Genomic DNA, 22,716 nt, shown 5'->3' with positions numbered 1-22,716 from the left:
GCGCCAGCCACAGACATTTAGGGCAGTGGAGCGGGGACAGCCACCCTCTAGCAGATCCCTCCCTCCTACACAGAGCCTCCTTCCTTTTGCTGCTCCCAGGCCTGATGCCTGTGAGTCAGTGAGTTTGGATATGGAGCTGGCTCTGAAGCAGGAACAGACTTCAAGGAGCTGTGCAGGAGTGAAGGAGAGCACCAGGGCTTCTGGGTCACAGGGCCAGTCCCCCAAACTTGTAGGAAAGTAAGGTGCATCAGAGTCCTGGCTGGCGGAGGTGTTGGGAGGGCCCAAGACAAACCAGCTGCTGGAGGCTTGGGGCACATGTCTTCAGGAAGGAATAGGTCCATAAGCTGAAAAGACCCAGGGTGTCTGTACAGGGAGCCGGGTAAGGCTGTAACCTAGGTTTTGGAGAAATGCCCTGGGGAGCCGCTGAGAAGAAGACAAGACTTCGGCACGTGCCTTGCATGGCTCACCAATGCATGTACCCCACCTCTCTAGTTGCCCGGTTAAGCTTGCCTGAACCTTTAAGGGAAATTGGCATTCTAGGTGGAAATTTCTGATACGTGCACCACCCCAGAAAAATGCACATACAGTGATTATTTCCTGTGCAAAATCCCTGTCAGGTCTGTCAGCCCTTCTCACACCCCTGAGAGCCACACACACTCACACTCACACACTCTTCCACACTCTGAGCTCCCTCTGCTGCCTCCAGCCTGGCCGGAGTCCCTTTCTGAGCTGCACCAGCCCTTCATGTCCAGCAGAGGGCATTCCTGGGCTCCCAATGGAGGGTCCTTCCCAGAAGTGCCCTCTGAAGCTCCCATCACCGCATGTGGGATCTCTGGCGGACTTGGTCCCAGCCCCTTTTGCCTGAAACAGCCCCCGCCGGAAGGAGAGAGAACTTGAGGGCTGCCCGAACTGTGGACACTGGGGCTGGGACTGTCCGGCACCTCCTGTGCTTCGGCTGTGCGTCCCTGTGTGTCTTTACGTGCAGTGGTGTCCCCGGTCTGCGGGCTCCTTTGTGGCCACCTGAGCAACTCCATTGTCCGTGTCATGTACGTCTGTGCAAATGTAATTACGTGTGCGTCAGAGCTGCCTCCATCCAACACCTGAATGTCCCTGGGTTTGGGGGAATAAAACCTGCTTGTACCTGAGTATCTCTGGAAGGTGGGAATGAACCCACATCTGAGACCCTTCCCAAGAGCCAGCCACTCCGTCAAATGGGAGGATGCCTGTGTTTGCTACAGGAAGAATCCAGATGGCAAATCAAGTGAATACCAGGCCTGAGGCCTCATGGAAACAAATTTCCTGCCGCTTCTCCTTTCTGAGCCCTTTGTTGGGTTTTATGAGGATCTACAAAACTCCAAGGGAGGGTGTGATACCCAGTCGGTCTTTGATATGAGGAGAGAGGAAAATGGGTCCCACGCAGGCTGGGACACCTTTTCAGAAACCACTGGCCTCTCCCAGGAAGGGCTGGCAGTGTGCTGAGCCCTCTCCCCGGCCGGGCCTGGGTTAGGGTGGCTCTCACGCTGTCCCATGTGTGTGGTCTGGTGTGGGTGCCCTGTAGAATCGATCCATGTGGTGCTGCTTTATGTGAAACCCATCACTAGTGCATGCTGGCTTCCTGCTTGGGGGAACAGATGGGAGTGGACCAGACACCTGCTACACACCACGGGTGGCCACCCTGCAGGCCCCAGCTCGGTACCCCGCCTTTCCAGGTGTTTGCAAAAGCACACGCAGACACACACACGGACTGGAGTGCATTCCACGTCCATCTTTTCCTCAAATACATCATTGTACAATTGATTGCCTCCCTCACCACCTTTCCACATCAGAGCACGTTCTGGTAAAAAAACTGGTCCTTTCATACAGGTAAGTATGTAAGTGTGTGCGTGAGGCCAAGCAGAAAAAAATAAGGTATCACAAAAGCCAAAACTTCTGGAGTGGAAGTCAGGACATTGGGTTCTAGTCCTTAATGCTGCTAGAACCTTCCTGTATGATTTTATACAAACCACCTAATCGTCCTGGGTCTCCTCACCCTTATAAAGCCCTCTTTGGGATTGCAGAAAGTCCAGAACGTTCCTGTATATCAACAGTATACTTAAATAAAGGGAGGGGCTGGGAGAGATGGGTTTCCCCACTTTCCTCTGGTCCCATCCTTAGTTCTAAGGAGCCTGTTAGCTTGTCAGGTGCTAGCTGGTATGAGGCTGGATGGGAAAGAAGAGGCAAAGGGCTGGGGTGTTTGCCTTTGTCCTTGGCTTGGGAAAGAGAGGCAGGGTTGGGCCTCAGCTCCTGCCAAAGTCTATGCCCTGAAGATGGCCCCAGGGCACTGGATGGGGGCCTGGCAGCAGGCTGAGCGTTCCCCTTCCTCTCAGTGCCTGGCACTGTCACCCCAGTACCCCCTGCCTGTATGTGTCCCTTCATCCTGGGGGTGGCTGTGGGAAGGGCCTGGGGTTCTTGCTAAGCATTCTCATCTCCCAGGCCCTGGGTGCCTCAGAATCCCCAGTGCATCTGCAGGGAGGTGTTGATTGTTGAAAGGTTGTGATTGATTTCACGGGGGAAAATGGTACTGCAGAGGATCCAGGTCATTTCAGATCACTCCAGGCTTAAAGGTCCCAGCCAACAGTGCTGGGATGTCTTCTGTGCATGGCATCCAGTTCTTGGCTTTGGGGTGGGAATTGGGGCCTGCTTGAGGAATTCTCCCAACGGGACAGCTGTGACAATGTGAACGGCATCCCTGAGAGGTACTGGTGCTCTGAGGGGCTGTGACAACAAGAAAGAGGCAGTCTTCAGTGTTCACCACGTGGTCGTGCCCTGTCAGCCTCTGGAACTTGAGGCTACTCTGGAAAGCAACTGCTGGGTGCTGGTCATTATCAGGTCCCTTCATCAGGTTGTCAGGAAAGATTCTTACCCAAGTGCAGCTCACAGACGTCACTCTTCCCATGACCTTCCAAGACTGCCTGCAGCTGGCTGCCTGGGAGAGGACGGGCATCTCATTAGGGGTAAATGTGGGGAGTCTAGGTCCCTCGCCTCTCCCTTCCAGAATTTCAGAGGTTGCCGCAGCTTGAGGGCAGTAACCAGCGCTTGGAAATGGGAGGGACGTGCCCCAGGAGCTGAGCAGGCATACCTTTCAGAAGGTGCCTGGCTGGCTCCAGCAGCTGTCGCCCCTACCCCCACCACCCACCCCCAGGCTCTCCTCAGAACAGCCCTCCTGGCGGGCAGCCTGAAGCTGTAATCAGCAACCAGAGGTTCCACGTCCTTGGATGGAAGGGATGTGGGGATGTGTGGAGCAGCTGTGTCTCTTCTTGCCCGAGCAAGTGTTCCAGTCCTTTCTCCCCGCCCCGTGAGGCCCAAAGGAACTGCTTGCTGCTTCAGGCATTTTTCATCCTGTGTGAATCCTATTTGTTCCTAATGAGCAGAAGGGACCTGGAAAGGTCTCTGTTTTCCCCTAAACCTGGGCGTGGCCCTGTCTCCCCAGGATGCCTGAATCAGTGGGTGTGGGGGGCGGCAGGGAGGGGTCTGCCTACAGTCTGGCACTGCACCCTGATACTCCAGGCTCTTTCTGGACCTGTGTCCACCACTGGGTGTGCCCAGCTTTCCATGCTTGGCCACATGTGATCTTCCTGGCCTGGCTGCTCCAAAGGCTGCCTCTGCATTCTTCCTTCCAAGCTGTGTTTCAGAGCATCCCAGATACTGATGGACTCAGGACGGAACTCCGTTAACATTGGAGGCATCTCAGAAAAGGGGTTTGAAGCTGCCAACTTGACCACTGGGCGTAAGATCTGGATGGGGGGGGGGGGGAGTGCGGGCATCTTCTAACTCTTTAGTCTTTCCGAATCACAGCAGGATGGAGGAGCCACCAGCTTCTCCAGGGCAGGTCCGGAAGAGCCAGTGGTAGGAATGGTGAAGACCACTCCCAAAGAAGCCTCCCATCCACGAGGGCGGTGGACCAGGTCCTCCCCTCCCTGTTTGAGGGGACCCTGCACACTCCCCTCTCCTTTCCCCTCTCTTCACCTGGTGGCTCCTCCTGTCATCTTCCCTGGTTTCCCAGTTGTCATCTCAGATGGACTGATGGCTCATCCCATCTCTCCACCCCAGCTGCTCCTGCCTTCCCTCTGGAGGCATTTGTCTCTGCTCGCCCTGAGTTCCCATCTCTTGATTTCTTTGGCTGCTCTCAACTCAACAATCTTTTTCTTCTCCTGCAAACAGCTGTCTTCTGAACAGTCTTCCCAACCTGCCTGCCCACAGTCCTTCCCACCCCTTACCCAGAGGACAAGCATCCAGACATCAGACACTGGGGGAGAATGCAATTCTCGGCTACAGAAGTGGCCAGCTTTCCTCCAGCCCAGTTGAAGCACGACTTGGTTGCCTAAGGCATCCAGCAGTAGGTGTCGTCCAGCACCAAGCCCCTCTTCTGGCCCGTTCAGGTGTTTTCTGACTCGTCTTACAAATGTAGAGCAGGAACCACATTGGGTGCTCTCCTCTGGAGCAACAGTACCCCGCCCCTTCTGCAGCAGGATTCCGTAGGAGGAAGGGACCAGACAGCTCTGCTTCAACTCCTCACTCACTAGATGTGTGGCTGAACAAGTTACTCCTCCCTGACCCCACTTTTCCGAATCTGTAAAATAGGGATAGGGATGATACCTGCCTCAGACTGTGAGGATCGGAAGAGAGAATGTAGGTAGAACATCTGGCACCTAGTAGATTATTTCCAGTCTTCATTTTTTGTCTGTTCCTCACTACGGTCCTTCATCTTCTTAAATGAAGCATCCTCCATGTGAATTCTAACACCCATTGCCAGAGCCCTCCCAAACCAGCCTTCCTGGAGCATCTCTCCCTAGATACCCCTACGTATACACTCTGGGCTGAGTCCCTGCCATGAGATCAGCAGGCAAGACGATCGCACCACAAGGAGGAATGGCCTCTTCCTGGGTGCACCCTCACACCCTGGTTCTCGCTTATCAATATCTCCTTTAGGGACAAGCCCCCTCACTTGCGTTTCCTTGCTTGTTAATACATCTGGGCTCACTGAGCATCTTCTAGAAACTCCAAAACACCCTGTGGTCACAGGCCAGGTTATTTTTCTCCCGGGGACTGGAGTGTTAGTTGTCTGTCTGCTGTCTTCTACACCCCCGTCCGGGCATGGAAGCACACCTCCATCTCCTTTAGTCCAGAGCAGAAATGCACCCATCTTGTCCCCCTTCTTCTATTCTTGAGCCTCCTTTGTGGAGAAGACCCTCAAGGCTCTGCCTACTTCCCCTGCCCAAGCCAGCTTCCTAGGAAGGCAATATGCTAAAAAGTCAAGCTGAAAAGACCCTGAAAAGGTGGCCATTTCCTGCCCGTCAGGAACCCGGGCCTCTCCCTGTTTGACTGCAATCCTCAGACATCCTAAAAGCCTCTCCTGCCTGTGCCTTTCCTCCCCTGATGTCCCCTACCAGCAGCCAATGCTGCCTGCCCCCTGCCCTCCTCTGACATCATGATCCCAGCAGCCGGCTCACACGCCCTCCTCTCAGATGCCCCTGCTTCACCCACCTGTGCCCCAAACCTCCACGCTACAGGCAGCACCCTCCTATATCCAGCCCCCGCCTTGGCCCATTCTCCTGCAGGCTGTCACCTCCACTTAAAGTCTAGACTCCCAGCTGCTCCAGCCTGACACCTAGAATTTCCTCCAGTCCCCCTCTTTGAGTGTCCCCAGCTCCGGTGGGTGGTGTCTCCAGGCTAGGCACCCTCAGCACTGTAGCTATAATCTGTGCATCTTCCTTGTGATCTAAGGGCTGAAGCAGCAGGCTTTCCACCTTACAACACAGAGGACAGAAGGGACTCTTGGACCATCTCTCCAGGGCCCTTCGGCAGAACCTGCCTCTCCCTACAGCCACACAAGTAGCCAGCTCTGGGCCACAGCCCCTCCCCTGTAGGGCAAGGCAGAATCTCCATATGAAAGTATGGCACGGTTTTGGGGGGCAGCAGCAGGACGACAGTCACCACCTCCCCTCCCTTCCCCAACTTCCTTTTAGAAGACAGCACGAAGATTTCCTCCTGGAGCCTGGGCAAGGAAGGTCCCTCTGGCCAAAACCATGCCCCATCTTTCTCATCTGTGGCTCCTTCCTTAGCCCAGAAGAGCAGCGCTGCCAGCTCTGGGCCTGGGAGGCAGCCAGCAGCCGCCAGACACTTCTACCCCACACCCTCACCCTCAGCTCCTTCTCAGCCTTGGCCTTCAGGGCAGTCTATTCCACATGAATAGTCAAGGGCACAGAAGAAATGTTTGCATACATTGGAAACTCCCATTTTCTAAAACCCGTAACCTGGCCATTTAACTTTTGATCACACAGGCCAGGTCCTCTGTACGTACCTGCTAGGGGATGTGGGTCAGGCACTCATTAGGAGGAAGCAGAAGAAAGGTTGAGATTAAGTTGGGAGGCAGTCCTGGAAAAATCTGCCTTTTTTTTTTTTTTTTCCCCAGAGACAGTTCAGAAATGTTAAGAGAATGTAAGTATAGGAAGAATATGTGGACAGTGCCTAGTAAAACCAGTCCTAGGAGGGTAGAGGCTGAGAGGCAAACGTGGCAGAGGGTCTTCTCTGACACCCCATGGCAGGTGCAGGGAACACTCTGGCCCAGGATGAAGGGGAGCAGTGCAGCCAGATGGAGAGGTAGGGGGTGGAAAGAGGCTTTACCTTCTGCATTAATAATCCGCCTCCCAACCTTTATACCCAAGTCAGAGGTTGGCTTGATTGAGTCCAAAGAAAAAGCACAAACCCAGGCTCCCAGGCTCATCCCTGCCAACTTTGCCCTTCTACCGTGCTAGATGACCCAGGCAGTGCTTTGAGGCCTCTAAATCCCTGTGGCCAGTGCTAGCTCACTGCAGACACTTGAACATACAAGTACTGCAGATGCGTAAAGAGGAGTGTGAACCAGTCACAGCGCTCAAGGGGCTCTAAGGAAAAGATGAAAGACCTAACAATGTGATAAAAACTCAGGTTTTCTAATTCTGGAGTGCATGCTCTTTTGATACCTGTTAGCTATGTGACCTTGGGTAAGTCACTTAACCTCTCTGAGAATAGATTTCCTTGTAGATTGAAGGCAGTAGACTAGGTTAGTGGTTTTCAAACTTTTCGGTCATGTTATCCTTTCTTTAAATGAGATCTTACTGGACCGCCAACTTAAAACTGTTTATTGGACCGTCCTAATTTGATGGAATACAAACATGACCAGCTTTACCCTTCCTCCAATCACTGCCTCAGACCTCTCCATTGAGCCTCTCCTTCCATTCCTTCGTACCATCTCAGGCAGTCCTTGGTCACTTCCATCTGCTGAAAAGCCTACCCAGTCTGTTTCAGTTTAAACCTTCAATCTGCTATCCAGGGTAGTGTCCACATTCTCTCATCCTCCATTTCTCTATTTCAGGTTTGATCCATGGTCTAAAGGACCCACAATGGGGAGCACAGGGTCTCTGCTCTTCTCTGGCTCCTCCAGGCCTCCACCTTCAGTTGTGGGGCAAGAAGTAGGGAGTAGAAAAGGGGGCAGTCTCTACTGCATGGGGAGGTTCTGATCCTCCTGGGTGATGTCCTTGGTCCTTCAGGCATCCAGACGAGGCATAGGACCCTTCCCACCTGGTGCTGTAAGGTCTCCAATAGTCAGGCCTTGGAGACAGGGTCCTAGCCAGATGGCTCAAGCTAGGCTGCCTGCATTGGTGCCCATTTGGCACACACTCCTCTGTGCCCTACCTGGCAGGGAGAGGCTGGCTGCCCCCCTGCTACCCTCATCCATCCTCCCCTCTTCTGCAACAGGGCACAAAGGCAGATCACCAATGCCTCTGCGTTGGTATAGGTCGGCTGGGGTATAGGTCGGCTCCCCTTCTCCTGGGCATGGAGGCCCCTCGTTGGGCTAGGTAGGGGCAGGAGCACCCCACCCTGCAAAGGGAAGTGCAGAGAGGTGAAAGCCACAGCTTTTCCCTGGAGTGATGGCTCCTAACCTGGGGATTCTCCACTTCAGCTGCTCATTAGAGAGCATGAAAAGCTTATTCAGAAATACCAATGTGCTGACCCCACTCCAGGGTGTATTTTGTTGAAGTTGGGGACTGTAGAAGGCAACCAGGGTTAGGAAGCACTGCCCTACTCGCAACAAATCCCTGTCCAGTGCTGGGAGCAGGGCCAGTTGGTCCTGCACCTTGACCCGGGAGGATCTAGGTTCTCCCTTTGTAAGGTGGTAGGGGGACTGAGGGCCTGACCCCTTAGCTCTGGGGCCTCAGCCAGAGCAGGTACCAGCAGAGGTCCCATTCAACGCTCCAGTTGAATAGCACCTTTCTTATGCAATCTTGCCAGAGCCTATATACAACTCAGTTGGAGTCGGAGCACCCCTGCTGAAGCAGGGGTGGGGGGCCTGGAGCCAGCAGTGATCCAGGGCTTTGCCAGCTGCATTGGAAACCCCCAGCAGTGAAATCATCACCTAGGCCCCTCAGCTCATTCTAAGAACCTCCTGTCACTATGTTGAAAGGTGAGGGAGTGGGAATGGAACTAGAGGCATGGGCGGGGTCTAAGAGAAGCAGACCAGGTGGCTCAGCAAGTCAAGGGAAAACCAGGAGGCACACAGCAGTAAGGAAGCAAGGTCAGGAGGGGACCTCAGACTTCCCAATCCTGCCGAGTAGCCACCCCTGGGTCTGAACCCCCAGCAAGGTGTGCTCCTCCCATATGACCCTGAGCAGGGGGAAGAAGAGAGGCAGTGGCCTCAGGACCTGCAGCCGCCACCCCCTCCAGGGCCACAGGAGGAGAAATCCAGTGGGGATGAGAGGCCCACCACCGAGCCTCTCTATAAAGTCCTGGACACGCCTCTGAGCGAGGGTGACGAACCTACAACGCTGCCAGTCCAGCGGGACCACGGGTACAGTGTGCAGATGGAGGGCTACCTGGGCCGAAAGCATGACCTGGAGGGGCCCAATAAGAAGGCATCCAACAGGTATGTGAGGCAGGGGCCACCTGCTGGTAGGGGGGGCGGCTCCCAAGGACTTCTCCACCAACAGAGCCTCAGCAGCATGGGTATGTGTTGGGAGAGAGGGTGCCCTTTGTCTCTGGTCTGAGCACCCCTTTGGGCCAGCCTAGGGGCTACTTGGCATGATGGGAAAAGCCTATCTTCAGTTCCAGTCCTGAGTTCAAATCCTACACCCTCGTACAAGTTACTCAGCCTTCGTTTCCCCATTTGCAAAACAGGGATAACGATGATGATAGCATGCCTCTTGGGTACAGATACTGAGCCTGACACAGAGTAGGTTCTCAATAATACTAGTTTTTCTTAATCCAGGGCTGGGTAACAGGTAGGTACGTCTTGGCAGTAACAACATATCCTTGACCAAGTCCCACTTTTTAACAAATCTGGGCCTCAGTTTCCCCCGCTGTAAAATAGGAAGAATGGGGTTGGCATACATGCCTTCTGGAGGTCCCTCCCAGTGCTGTCATACAGCAATTCTGTGACCCTGAGGAACTCATTCGAAGGCTGTGCCCTTTCCTGGCCCTGAGGCAGTTATGTCCTTGAATTCGGTCTGTCCAGAGCTGCTTCTACCCAAGGTCCCTGGGGGCCTCTGTTTTTTGGGGAGCTTTCCAGGGTCCCAGGGACACAGGACAGCTTTGAGAGATTGAAGCAGCCACATTCCCAGGGCTCCAGGGCTGCACACAGAGCCCGTACTGGGGAGACAGGCTAAAAAACTAATTCAAATTTCAAAAATGAATTTTGGGGACCAACCACCCTGAAGAAGTCTATTGTTTATACAGAGTCCACCAGAAAAGGAGAAACTAGCATTGACTGAGCACCTACCATGCTAAAATCTTCACAACTGCTCTGTGCTATTGAAGATTCTATTTTCCAGATAGAAAAACAGAATTTCAGAGAAGTCATTTGTTTAAAGCAGGATAAGACCCAGCTCCTTCTCAGCAACTGCCTTACTTGGGCTACAAGCTCAAGGAAGGTGGTGAGGGCTAGAGGAAAGGTCCCTGACCCTTCCTGGAGGATCTCCCTCTGGGTGTCAGAAAGCTGGGCTCTGTAAAAATGGCTCTGCAGCCAGCTTGTACAGTACAGGTCAAGTTCTCTCTCTGAACTTGCAGTCCTTCTTCCCCATGTGCCCCAAAATTCTTCACCTTCCTGCTTTCCAAAGGGAGGGAGGAGAAAGAGAGCAATGGGGGTTGGGAGGCGGGCGGGGGGGGCGGGGAAGGAAGAGGAGGAGTAAGAAAAGCTTAATGTTTCCCAGCATTCATTACTGTGAGAGGTAAAAAGGCAACCTGTTTCCCATTGGCCAGTCAAGGAGCTCAGGTCAGCCCACACATTAGCTTATGAGCTCATCTCCCAAACATCAGCTGAGTCTTGATTTGCACAAGTATGTATCTTTAAAAAGTGCTGGTGCAGTATACCGTGCATATTTCCATCGACAAAACCCTGCTCTGTTCACTTCACAGTTGTGTGGTAAGGATCAAACATGCTAATGGATGCTCAAGTGCTTTGCAAGGTTAAGTTTTACACTATTGGTCTTAGACTCAATAATTCTACTTTTAGAAATTTATCTCGAGGTAAGATCAGAGCTATAGCAAACATTTATGCATGAATGTTTATCCCATTGCTGTTTAAACTGCACTGTTTGAATTTCCAGTAATTACAAGGCCCACCAATAAAGGGATTATTTGTATATATGGTGGGATACCAGATAGCAATTGAAAATTATTTTGGGGAAAGATTTGAAGGATATGGGAAAACACTCATGATATAGTGATAATCTTAAAAGGATATAAATAAAAGGATATGAAATTAAATATTCAGTATAACCCAATTTTCATTATATATGTGAATAGAAGAAAATGTGAATGTGTGAATAGAAAAGACTAGAATATGTAAAATGTTAACAGTAGCTTTTGATGGTGGAATTACAGGCAGATGATTTTTATTTCCTTTCTTAACCATAAAATGTGTTACTATTTTTTTTGTAAGTTTATTTTGAGAGAGATTGAGACAGCAGGAGTGGGGGAGGAGTAGAGAGGGGGAGAGAGAGAATCCCAAGCAGTCTCTGCCGCCAGCACAGAGCCTGATGTGGGGCTCGAACCCATGAAACCGCGAGATCATGCCCTGAGCCAAAACCAAGAGTCAGATGCCCAACGAAATGAGCCACCCAGGCGCCCCTAGTATACTAATTTTTTACAAAATGGTAAAGCTAGAATTCATTACAGAGCTGTCATAACCGGACCGTGGGGGACCTGCCTGCCTGTTTCCACAGGTCCTGGAACAACCTGTACTGTGTTCTCCGGAACAGCGAACTGACCTTCTACAAGGACGCCAAGAACCTGGCCCTGGGGGTGCCCTACCATGGGGAGGAACCCCTGGCCCTGAGACACGCCATCTGTGAGATTGCTGCCAACTATAAGAAGAAGAAGCATGTCTTCAAGCTGAGGTGAGGCCCTCCTGGCCCGTGCCCATTCCCTGCAGGCTTAGTTTGGCATCAGTGGCTGGACAGGGGCCCCTGTAGGAGACCAGCTCCAGGCCTAGCATTTTTCAAATCAAAGAGGCTGATGGTCCAGATTTTTACCTGCCTCTGAGGGTTGTGGTCAGGGGGAGGCTTGGGTCTGTGGGGTGAGCCAGCCCTCTGTCCAGGCAGAGGTGGCCACATGGCAGGAAACCTTTTTTTGTCCTAGGCTGAGCAATGGCAGCGAGTGGCTCTTCCATGGCAAGGATGAGGTAAGTACAGGGCAGCCTAGCCCAGACTCTTGCTGACAAAGCAGCAGGTGGCTCCCTCAGAAGTCCCAGGGGCAGCCCCCTCCTTTGTGGCCCATGACCCTTCTGCGTTGCAGGAGGAGATGCTGTCCTGGCTGCAGGGCGTGAGCACCGCCATCAACGAATCCCAGAGCATCCGCGTGAAGGCCCAGAGCTTGCCCCTGCCCTCCATCACCGGCCCCGACGCCAGCCTTGGCAAGAAAGACAAGGAGAAGAGATTCAGCTTCTTCCCCAAAAAGAAGTAGCCTCTCTGGAGCCCCGCCAGCAGGACCGAGCTGTGCAGGGACTGGCGGGGCGCCTGGGGCCTCGGGCCTCAGCCCGGGCCGGTCCTCCCCGCAGCCCACCGCCCGGGCCACCCGCTGCCTGCGCCTGCCTGCGCCTGCAATCCGGTGGCCTGGGCCCGCTGTGCCGCGATCCCTGCCTCCGCCCTCCGGCTGACGCCTGCCTCCGCCTTCGTGCAGTCCCGGTCCGGGGGGAAGGCCAGGGACCCCTGTGGCAGGAAATGGTTTCCCAGGCACAGGCCTTCCTCTCCCACACCCCTCCTCCAGTATGAGGGCCCTCCAACCCCCAAGCCCCATAAAAGCTGGAAAAGAGAGAAGAGGTTCCTCAGACGCTGCCCACTCCCAAAGCAGATCTTGCTTGGGGCCACCTCCCCTTTGGTCACAGCCAGGGAAAGAGAAGAGGACACTGGAAACGCCTGACCTGCCCCTTAGGGGCATGAGGAAGGAGCTTCAGGTAACCACACAGGGCTCTAGCTCTAGGCAAGGGGCCCCTGGGGACCCAGAGGACACAATGGGCCTCCTCCCCACTGGGCTTCCTCAGAACTGGGACTCTCACTTCAAGGGCCACCTGATCCCTCTTCTTTCTCTCACCAAAACAAACAAAAAAACGGTGCAGTCCAAGGTTGGTGGGTCTTATATGCAAGGGCCTCAGGCTGCCTCCGGTGCCCTCTGCTACCACCACAGGTGGTAAAAGGGAGGTAAAAGCTCTCAAGCTGGTCTTCTTAAAACAACAGAGCAGCGTAAGGCTCAGAGGTGAAGGAGACAGACAGACCTGGACACTGCCCAAGGCTCTGCCTCTCCACTCTAGGACCCTCCCCACCTCCCCACCAAACCAGCACAGTACAATTCAGCCCCAGGGCCCCTCAGGGAGACAGTACAGATTCCTAGATACAAGAAAAATGCCCCAGCACCTACAGCAAAGCAGCCCAAAGCCCAATGCCCAGTGTGTCCTGTCTGCAGCTGGTACCATCTGAGGGTGCTGGCTGGACGGACAGCAAAGTTCATGACCTGTCACTCTGGGGTGGCAAAAGGAACCATACCTGGGTATTACCTCCCATATAACACAACCCCTGGACAGCTGGGACAAATGCTGGGTTTGGGCCCTGAGGGTATGGCACCCCTTGCTCCGCTTCTCCTGAAGGTCCTGGCCTTGGGTCGTGGCAAAGTCACATGGGTGCAGAGGTCACCCAACGTCCAACACCCCTCCCCCCTTCCCAAAGCATAGCCTAAAGGAGGCCTGCAACAACCTATTTGCCCAGGGATAGCCTTCCCCATGCTGTTAAGGTCAGACTTCTGGAGGGAAGAGGGCACTCGTTCCAACAAGGATCTCCTCCAGCACCCTGAAAGCAATACAGTGCCAGCCCAGCGTCCGGACTGGGGTTAGGTCCAAAAGAGGGGTCATGCTGGGGGCACCACTACCCCTGAAGAGACCATAAAAGTCCCAGGGGCTGCTGTTCCATTACCTTCCCCATGAGGAGGCTCAGACACACCCAGATGATTCCTCTGGATGTGAGTGAGGCCCACGTAGCAACTCCAAGGGTAGGCATCCAGAGTCACTAGGCCTTCCCAGGAGCCCCTAGTGCAGGCACAGCTTAGAGACCAATACCACCCTGCCAAGGGGAAGCTAACTTCAGCAGACAAGAACAGGAGGGAAGTTCTCCAATAGAGCCCAGCACCCCCAGATCAGGTGGCCCCACCTTTAGAGCCAGGGTCTTCACTTGGCCTCTCTGCATCCCTCTTTGCATCTACAGGAAAGCTAGTATATACCATTCACCAGCCTCTCTCTCCATCTGGGGAAACCAAGGCAGGAGGCAGTGAGGTGACCATACTCAACTGGTGATGAAGAAGGCCTCTAGTGCATCTGAGGGCATGTCCTGCTCCAAGGCAGATAGTGGCAAGAATCTTCCTCCTCTCCCTGGGCCAATCTTTAGGGAGACCAAGGACCACCCTGTCCCCTCCATGTGTGCCAAAGCTGCAACTGAGGTGAGACATTTTCAGCAAGTGACTCCATAGTCCAAAGAATGGAAGGATCCCAAAGGAAGAGGTAGGATTTCACCACCCCGGGTCCCCCAGACTGGCAGCCAGCTGCATGTGGCCCCTCTATTGCCAGCTCCCCACACATCCCTCTCCCATCACGCAAGCCCCGAGGCACTCAACCAACAGGACTGAGCCTACAGGAGCCCAGCTTTGGGAGACTGTGCCACCTGGGGCTAAGCTCCTGGTGCCCTGGCAAGGTTTCTTTTTCCCCTCCTTCCATTTTCTACTTTGCACTCTTTTAACGGTATTCCCAAACTAGGTTGACACAGCTCCCGTCCACACCAGCACAACAGGCTTCCTCCCCAGGGCAGCTTACACGAAGCTCCTTCTGGGCATGGTCAGGCAGTCCTCCTTCCCTCTCTCTTTCCCCTTCACCCCCTGCCTGAACTGATTGGCTGAGGGGCGTATGGAGGGTCCTCAGGCCTCCCCCCAGCCCCCACAACTAGCACCAGTAACAGGAAGCTTGTGGAAGGCCCAGCGTCCCCACCACACCATTTCTCTTTCCTGCCTATTGGAGGGCAACCAGGGTCCCCGAGGTTGGTCCTGGATCTCTCTCCCCTCCCTTTAGTGGGAGCAGACAGGGATCCAGGACCATATGACTTGGTCCTTTGGACAAGCAAGCTCAGGGAGGACACAAGGGAGGAGGAGGCAGCTACACACGACTGCAGCCCTGTTGGGCACAGACCACGCGATCTGGGGCTGGCCCTGGGGCCAGCGGGGCCTTGTCCTCCACCTGCTCAAATGTGCTTCCACCAACCAGAGAAAACCCATTTACTAGTTTTTCTAATAAATCAATAATGCTCCATCTTTCTCACTGATTTGACTGGTTTTGTTTCCCTCTGAACTGGACCAAGGAGGGGTAGTTGAGCAAGGGGGTATCACCATGGAGACAAAGGGACAGATTCTCTGGATTGTCCCTGGAAAATCCTAGGCCACCACCCAGGAGCTGTGCCTTGCCTGAGACCGAGAGCGCTTGCTCATTCATGCGTTCGGCAAGCCTTTCCCCCACAGAGCTCTGGACAGAGATCTTGGCCCTCACTTAGCCCTCACATGAGGGAGGAGATGTGGCCCTCACATCTCCAGAGGGGCGAAACAGGCATCGCCATTTTTCAAAAGGCTCCACTGACCATTCTCACTGGTAGTGAGAACCAGTGAGCTGGTTCAGGGCTCACCATCACGCCTAGATGGTTACGGATCACCTGGGGAAGGTGTTCACTGCAACTTCCCAGACCCTACCCCCTGAAAAGTCTGAGGGAGTTTGACAAGCTGTACATCATCCATTTCCTTTGATTTGTAGGTAAGGAAAAAGCAAGAGTTTCAGGTGACCCGGCTAGTTAATGGCAAGAGGTTGGGACCAGAACCTGGGCGTCCTCTCACTCCAGTAAATTTATAGCTACTGAGCGTCATACCCCAACACACGCCTCTATCCTCAGCAACTGTGGAAACCGCATAACATTCAGGACAATGGGTAGAACACAGGCTAGCCCTGTCTGCTGCTGCTTCGGAGAGGCCTCCCCTGGCCTCCATTCTTCCCTTGGCCTCTTTAGACTCTGCACACCTGCCTTCAGGCCGAGTCTGTCCTCTGAGATCAGAAGCTCATGAAGCCCTGACCCACAAGACCTGTGGGAACACACGCCTGCAGGAACAGGGCCAAACAAGGCTGGTGCGCCACAGAGAAAGGGCAGAAAGAAAGCCCAATTAGAAACAGGCAGGCATTCCTAGCCCTTTCAAGAAAGAAAAGACCCTTTGAGAACGGGATGAAAACTGAGGTTCCATCCCAGAAAAAATGCACTTGCTCTCTTTACACAATATTGCAGGCCACCTCAAGACATGTCTAGGCTCCAAGTTTAGAATCCTTGCCTTTTAGGAGGTCTCTTGGGAACTAGAGAGGGAGAGAAGAGTAAAGGGCACCAGACGTTGGAAACTTCCGCCTGTTAGAAAAACGTTCATTTCCCCCACCTTGTTTAGTCGAACTTTGGTCCTTGAGGAAGCTAAAACCTGGCCTGGTCCCTCCACCCCCAACTCCCGCCACCGACAGGATGCCAGGCTGGGGTAGACAGAAAACAAGTTCCCTCCTGCACATGCTGCTGCCCCAGCCTCCCCGGCGAGCACCCTGGTGCCTTATGCTTTGTGAGCACAGATGACGAATGAGTGACTGTGACAGCAACAACCCCCGCAGCCCGCCTCCCTAAGACATCCCTGGCCTTGATCAACCGTCCCCCCCCAGTGAGGCCCAGTGAGGAGCCACACACAGGCCAGTTGGTCAGCAGTGGTTATTGAACCATTGGCAAATAATGAAATGTATATACATTAGTGACAACCACAGGATCAGCAAGACAACCTACAAAAGTACCTGAACTGAGCGCGTTACATTCTTCACGGGAGAGGAATCCACAACAAAAGAACACACACAAACTCTCACGTGCACACACAAATATACCGCGGAATGGGAAGCAATAAATTATGGGCCTGGTTCCTGCCTGGATCCTAAGAAAAGACACAAAGAGGAAAGCCTCCCCAGGCCACCTCCCCACGACTCCTCCGGGTGGGCGCCTCAGCCCGGCAGTGGTCAGCCCAACACTGGAGGCCTGAGCACGACTTGCTCTCCCTGGGAAGAGGAGAGCTTAAATATTCAGCTTCTCACCAAAGAACTATATACAAGGGAAGTGGTCACACTGGCCTCGGTGGGAAGAAAGGCTCAACTGGGCCTGTGGAAAGTCGCCCCGAGCCCAGGGGTGCACCAGCCGGTTCCCAGTGAAGACACTTGCCGGGTACACCGGAGCATTCTTCCAGGGGCCCTCGTGAGCAGGGTGAGCCAGGCCTGAGGGCAAGCCTGCCGTGGTCCCTCCCCGTCCCCCCCGCAGCCACACGGCTCCTCCCTCTCCTTGGACTCAGAATCACCCTACAGAGTTCAAGGCCTGGAATTTCTCCCTCAGGTTTCTCACTCTGCCCTGCTGGCCTGGGTCCACTGGGTCCCTGGGACCCTCTTCCTTTGGCCAATACTCTGGACTCCTGGAAATCCCAGACTCCTGGAAATCCAGCCCCTGTCCCACCGCGGCTGCTGGTGAGCTTGGTCTCTGCCCACTGCCCTCCTCCAGCCCCGCAGTGGGGCAGGGCAGAGGCCCCTTCTCCATGACGATCACCCGCCCGTTGTTCTCCAGGGTGAGGTCTGCGGTGACATACAGGGCTTCCTCTCCGACCGGCCTGCTTTGGGGCAATCCCCCAGGCGGCTGGGGCTGAGTGGCCTCTGGGTCTGCCCGGCCCCTCTTGGCGCCCACGCTGCAGCAGCGGCCCACCTTGCCCGCCAGAGGGGGCTCCACCATGTTCTCCGGCACCGAGCGGCTCCGGTTGACAGGCTGGCCACGGGGCCGGCCGCCCTCGGCCTGGAATGCCTCGTCGTGGGAGGTGTACTTGGAGCAGAGCTCTCGGACATCAGGCCAGTTGAAGGTCTCAGTGTCGAAAGGGCTGAGGGGGCTTCGAGAGGAGGGCCGGACCCCAGGCGAGGTGGTCCTCGGGCTGGCAGCAGTGGGGCTGAAGGAGCAATGCCGAGGAGAGCAGGGCTTGGGCGGGCTGTGCTCCGGGGCCACCGTCTGCTCATCGTTGAGGAGGGACAGCACCGGCTTTCTCTTACCTGTGGGGAGAGAGTGAGCTGACCGACCCACTGGGCAGGAGGGGAGAGGGCAAGTGAGGACTCAGAACTGCCTTCTGCTCCCACTCCAGGCAAGGCTGCTTACTGGGGTTTGGGTTGTGATGGCAGAGAAGTCACATTCACCATCCACGGCCCCTTTATCGGAGGGCAATGGGAAGAATGAGGAAAAGGCAGTTGGACGTGGGGTCAGGAGTCACAGGAAAAGACGAGAGCTTCCTCCCCTGGAAGAGTGGGCCCATGGCCACGTTTCCCCCAGGTCTCTGCTCCACAGGAAGGGCCGGGGGAGGGCGGTGAGGGTGTTACAGCAGGGCCACGCACCGCCCTGTGTGTGGAGTCCAGCCCTCTCTTTGGTCATGGTTCTACAGGGTCACCTTCCTCCAGGAGCCAACCTGCTCCTCAGAAGCTCTTCCACCCCAGACTTTCGGGAAGGGCCCACTCCCCACCCCCTCACTGTACCTTTGCCGCCCGAGGGTGCTCCAGCCTCCTCCTGCAGGCAGGGAATGGTGGGAGCCGCCTTTCCCCATTGGAGCGGTGGCCTGGCTGGCACAGATTTGCTCTTGATCCGCAGGCTGTACTGGCGGGCCAGCTGGTAGACCTTGTTCTTGACTCGCTCGCTCACGCGGCCATCCATCACGTGGGAGAGCTGGACGATGCGCGGGTGCAGTGGAGCCACCAGCTCCCCCTGGACGTCGCCACTCAGCTCCTTCACGAGCTCCTTCAGCTCCCGGGCCAGGTGGGCCGGGCTGGGCCGCTCCGTGGGGGAGGCACTCTCAGGGGAGGCGGCGGCCGACTCCTCGGTGATGGCCCCCAGTTCGTGCTCCTCCAGGATGAAGAGCGGTTCGTGCAGGTCAAAACCATTGGCCTGGCCTTGGCCAGGCCCCTTGTGAGAGCTCTCCCCGGTAGACTCCATTCCCTCCCAGATCTTTACAATTTCTGAAGACGGCCTGAACTCAGCATCTGTGATAGGAGCTGGCTCCCCAGCGCTCGCTTGGCCGGGGCCTGGGAGGTCAAACATAGCCCACGAAGCCGGCCGGGAGCCCACCTGCCTCCTGTGCCCCAGAGGAGCCGTGGGCTCTGCGTCCGGCCTGGGAAGGCTGTTGAATCTGGAAACGGAGTTCCTCACCAGCCCTTTGGGGATGTAGGAGAGGCTCTCTCGGCGCCGGATGCTAAAGCCCGCATCATGGTGCTCCGCGTTCTCATAGTAGCTCTTGATCTTGTCCAGTAACAGCCGGTCTCGGGTGGAGAGTGACGATTCCTTCTTCTTACAGGAAGACCTGTCGGGCTCTGCAGGGCAGCCTGGGCTCGGGGGCTCCGTCCCGTTGACCGAAGGGCTGCTCTCCGTGGCCACGCCCACACCGCTGTCCACCTCTGGGGGCGGCTGCGAGCCGAGGGCGTCGGTGGTGCTGCCACGCCGGGCCGAGCCCTTCTCGCTGCCCTCTAGGCTGAGCACGCTGCTGCTCCGGCTTGTCAGCCTCGGGCTCCCAAAGCCACTGGCCTTGCCATCCTCCAGGGCCAGGCTGCTCCGCCGAGAGAAGCTGCTGACGAACCGCTCGGCAATGATGCTGGCCTGGTCCAGCACGGAGGGCGGCAGGAGGCTCTCAGGCTCCTGCGTGGCACCCACGTCCTCCTCCTCCTCCTCCTCACTGCTCAGAGTCTTAAGGTCCTCGGTGCTCTCGGCCACCACAAAGTCCACCATGTCACCCGGGGGGGCCATCCCCAGCAGCTCCTGGTGGGCATCAAGCTGTGTTTCCAGGACTTCTGGAGACTCCATGTCTGAGGGCACCTCCTCGATGCTGGCACCTTCCACAGCAGCAAATACTTCCTGCTCTGTCTCAGGCTCAGGGTCTGGCTCAACCTGGGATAACAGAACTCATGTGAGCCAAGACCCTCCCTCATGAGATCCAAAGGATAAGCAGACAGCATGACCTGCTCTCTCGGTTCAGTGAGAGGGCATGCAGTTTAGGACCAAAGGCAATGAGAATGAGCACAACTCGAGTGGGGAAACGGGTCCTTAGAGAGAGGAATGTGGTGATGACCCCTAGCCATCATGCAGCGAGGGGGCTTGGGTCGTAAAACCCAAGGACAATTCTAAGAACACATATTGGGTGGTGTTGGCACCTCTCAGTGGCAGCCTGCCTGAGAGCCAGAGGGACAAGGTGGGAGCATACAACACAGGGTATGCCTGATGGAGAGGCAGCTCCCTAAGGCCCTAGAGGCCACATGGGGGTTGTTCTGGGTTCAGACCCACCTTCCCTGAGGGGTAAGGACCTCCTGTGTGGATGAGGATCCACAGCGCAACAGGACCCCATGCTAGAGTCCTGTCAGAGGGTGAAGACCGGCATCTGGCTCCTACCAGCCAGCCTCTGGCCCTATGCACAACTCTGCAGATGCCCAGCAGACAGGCAAGGAAGGAAGCGAATTCAAGAACTTCCTCCTGACCACCTTGAAGGTGATCTGAACCACGAAACCAGCCAGTACAGGCAGCCTTCCACAGGGACCTTCGGGAAAAAGAGCAAACATGCTACATTCTAAGGAATCAGACCCGATTCCAATGGTTCTAGTCCCAAGTCTGCAAAGCAGGACCCATGGTTTAGGCCTGTGTGCCAGGAAGTGGAAGGGGGGCTTCTGAGTCACAGGTTCTGACCTCAGCTCTGCCCCTCGGCAGCTGCCCGATGTCAGGCAAGTCACTCAACTTCTCTCAGCCTCTTTCTACCTGAGCTGTTGCAGGCAACAGAAGGAAGAAACAAAACATCGGACAAGCAGGAAGTGCCCAGTAGATGTCAATACCCAGGTGGGCACAGGTGTGACTTAAATGTCTGGCATGCTGGCGGGGGCAGGGCCTTACGCCCTATACCAGGAGGCCTGGCTGAAGGGACCTAAAATCTGGTCACTTCCACAAATATGGCCCTTGACGAGAGTCTGCACCTGCCCAAAGAAAGGAGCTGCCCACTCACGCTACCACACGCTCACAGGCCAGACAGGCTTCCTAAAGGGGCAAAGAGTCCTGGGGCGTGGAGGAGGGAATCTGTCCCCACGGGCCCAACAGGAGAGCCCATGCCTGGAAGCCCCACCTGCGGACCAGGCGCTCCGAGCATTCCCACACCGTCCGCCTTCTGCCTGCCGGCCACTCACCTCTGGCAGCGAAGAGGTGGACTCAAAGCTCATGCGCTTCTCAGCACTAGTGGGAGACCGGCCGCTGGGCCTTCTGCGGCTCTTGGGGCCTTCGGACTCCCTACGCCCCTTCTCCTGCAGGAAGCAGAGGGCCATCATCAGCTCCTGGGACAGCTGGGAGCTCGTCCCTTCTGCAGCCCAACATGGGCAGAACCTTCTGAGCCCCCAAGGTGGCTGGGCTGTAACGAGAGCCAGCCTGGGACCTGAGCCTTTCCACAGTCAACCTGAACTGCAAGGTCTGGGGATGCAGAAATCCCTGCCAGGTGCGCAGCCTCAGGAAAGTCCAACCCACCTGCCCCTTCCAGCCCCGCTGTGTGCTGGCTTCTCCCCCTTCCCCACCGCCCCCATCCCATTAGTCATGCTCACTGGGGAGTAAGCTAGTTCACGCCCAGTACTGGAACAGCACATGCCAGGGGCTCACCGGGGCGTGACAGCAGGCAAGGGGTTAGGTGCTGATGGCAGGAATGAAGGAACAGGACGGAGGGGTGGGAGGGCAGGGGAGAGAACTCCCGGATGGGCATGCACTCGCCAGGGAACATGCAAGGAGGAGGGGAGATCAAAGAGACACCTCACCATAGCGCCCCGGGAGAAAAGTAAAGCGTTGGCCCGATAGTGCCAGCAGTGGAGGGCGGCCAGCAGGGAGCTGGCAAAGTCGGCTACCTGCTCCGCCACTGCCAGGCTCTCCTCCTCCTCCTCCTCCTCCGAGCCTTGGGGCTCCAGCCTGGCCCCCTTCTTGCTGCCTTCATGCCCTGCCAAGTCTTCCAGAGACACCTGAAAGGCCTGCTCCTCCTCCTCCTCCTCCTCCTCCTCCTCCACCACCTCCTCCTCCTCCTCCTCTTCCTCCTCCTCCTCCTCCTGTTCCTCCCGGGCAGCCCCTTCAGCCTCTGGCTGTATGCCCTGAGCACGAGGAGGCCGCCCAAAGTCCAGGAGAGCGCCGGCACTGCCTGCATGCTGTTCAGAGCACAAGACCCCCTCGTGACCAGCCTCTGGGCAAGCCCCCTCCTCCTGCCAGCGGCTGGGGGTGGGGAGGCTTTACCCAGAGAAAGCCACACTTAAACACCCAACCCCTGGTGTCCACCAGGGCCCAGTGAGGGTGGGGGTGGGGGTCCTCAAGGTGGAAGGCTGGGACCTGGAGCCTGGTCAGGAACTCAAGACCCAGCGAGGTCTGCCTGCCCCAGAGAGAGAAAATGGAGAAGATCCAGGCTGGGCCACCACCAGGGTACCATTCCAGGAAAAGGGTGCAGAAGGGTCCCCAGGGCAAGGACCATGGCTTATTCGTCTCTGTGACTCTCAAGACAGAGGCCAGCACACAGGAGGTGCTCGATAGGTATTTATGGAATGCATGAAGACAGTGAGAGCTGAAGGGGCGGGGGCACTGACCCGGCAGCCCCACCCCCCCTCCGTCAGGCCAGTCCTCTCTGCCCATCGGCCTTACCTTCATTCCCGCTGTTCCGCCTGCTGCCACCACAGGGTCCCAGCACACAGGCAAGGGGGAGGGGAGAAGAGATGGGTAAGCAGGAGGAAGAGCCTCTTTACAGAAGCCAGGAGCCCCCTGGGGAAGGGCTCCCACTCCCAGAACCTTCACCCGGTCTCCTGGGCTTTCAAAGGAATGACTGGCAGAGCAGAGGCCCTGGGAGATGCAGAGCGGCACAGGCCTGTGTGTGTCACTCTCTCCTGCTGTCCCCCGAGGACAGGGTGCAAGGAGTGTGTGAGGGGGGAGGACTCAAGCCCCCTCCCCAGACAGCAAGGGATGAGGCCCACCTCCAGGGAGGAAGGAGGAAGGGAGGCAGCGTCCCCTCTAAACTGTCCTCAGTACCCCCACCCAGAAGGCTACCTGTGTCACCTCC

General features: G+C 56.0%; 2 protein-coding genes across 14 annotated transcripts in view; one reads left to right on the top strand and one right to left on the bottom strand.

Moving 5' to 3' along the window:
- SPTB (spectrin beta, erythrocytic) overlaps positions 1-14,854 on the top strand; it is a 127,184-nt gene extending 112,330 nt beyond the window's left edge. For 2 of the 3 annotated variants that reach the window (XM_027065918.2, XM_053224553.1), the window contains exons 33-36: positions 8,691-8,941; positions 11,238-11,411; positions 11,653-11,695; positions 11,809-14,854. In XM_027065918.2, the coding sequence (XP_026921719.2) occupies positions 8,691-8,941; positions 11,238-11,411; positions 11,653-11,695; positions 11,809-11,976 (636 nt within the window). In that variant the 3' untranslated portion in view covers positions 11,977-14,854. The remainder of the gene's footprint in view (positions 1-8,690; positions 8,942-11,237; positions 11,412-11,652; positions 11,696-11,808) is intronic. The other variant, XR_003422541.2, reaches the window with a different exon arrangement.
- A 1,454-nt stretch (positions 14,855-16,308) lies between these two features.
- Positions 16,309-22,716, bottom strand: part of PLEKHG3 (pleckstrin homology and RhoGEF domain containing G3) — a 41,823-nt gene continuing 35,415 nt past the window's right edge. For 4 of the 11 annotated variants that reach the window (XM_053224561.1, XM_053224560.1, XM_053224554.1 and 1 more), the window contains 5 exons: positions 22,305-22,327; positions 21,443-21,820; positions 20,831-20,944; positions 18,155-19,553; positions 16,309-17,680 (listed from right to left, as the gene is read on the bottom strand). In XM_053224561.1, coding sequence (XP_053080536.1) covers positions 16,947-17,680; positions 18,155-19,553; positions 20,831-20,944; positions 21,443-21,820; positions 22,305-22,327 — 2,648 coding nt within the window. In that variant the 3' untranslated portion in view covers positions 16,309-16,946. The remainder of the gene's footprint in view (positions 17,681-18,154; positions 19,554-20,830; positions 20,945-21,442; positions 21,821-22,304; positions 22,328-22,716) is intronic. The other 7 variants (XM_053224555.1, XM_053224559.1, XM_053224562.1 and 4 more) reach the window with 4 other exon arrangements.

Source organism: Acinonyx jubatus, chromosome B3 (genome assembly GCF_027475565.1).
Source record: "Acinonyx jubatus isolate Ajub_Pintada_27869175 chromosome B3, VMU_Ajub_asm_v1.0, whole genome shotgun sequence".
Taxonomy (NCBI): domain Eukaryota; kingdom Metazoa; phylum Chordata; class Mammalia; order Carnivora; family Felidae; genus Acinonyx; species Acinonyx jubatus.
The sequence above is the reverse complement of the archived record's forward strand: the minus strand, read 5'-3'. Positions and strand labels throughout refer to the sequence as shown.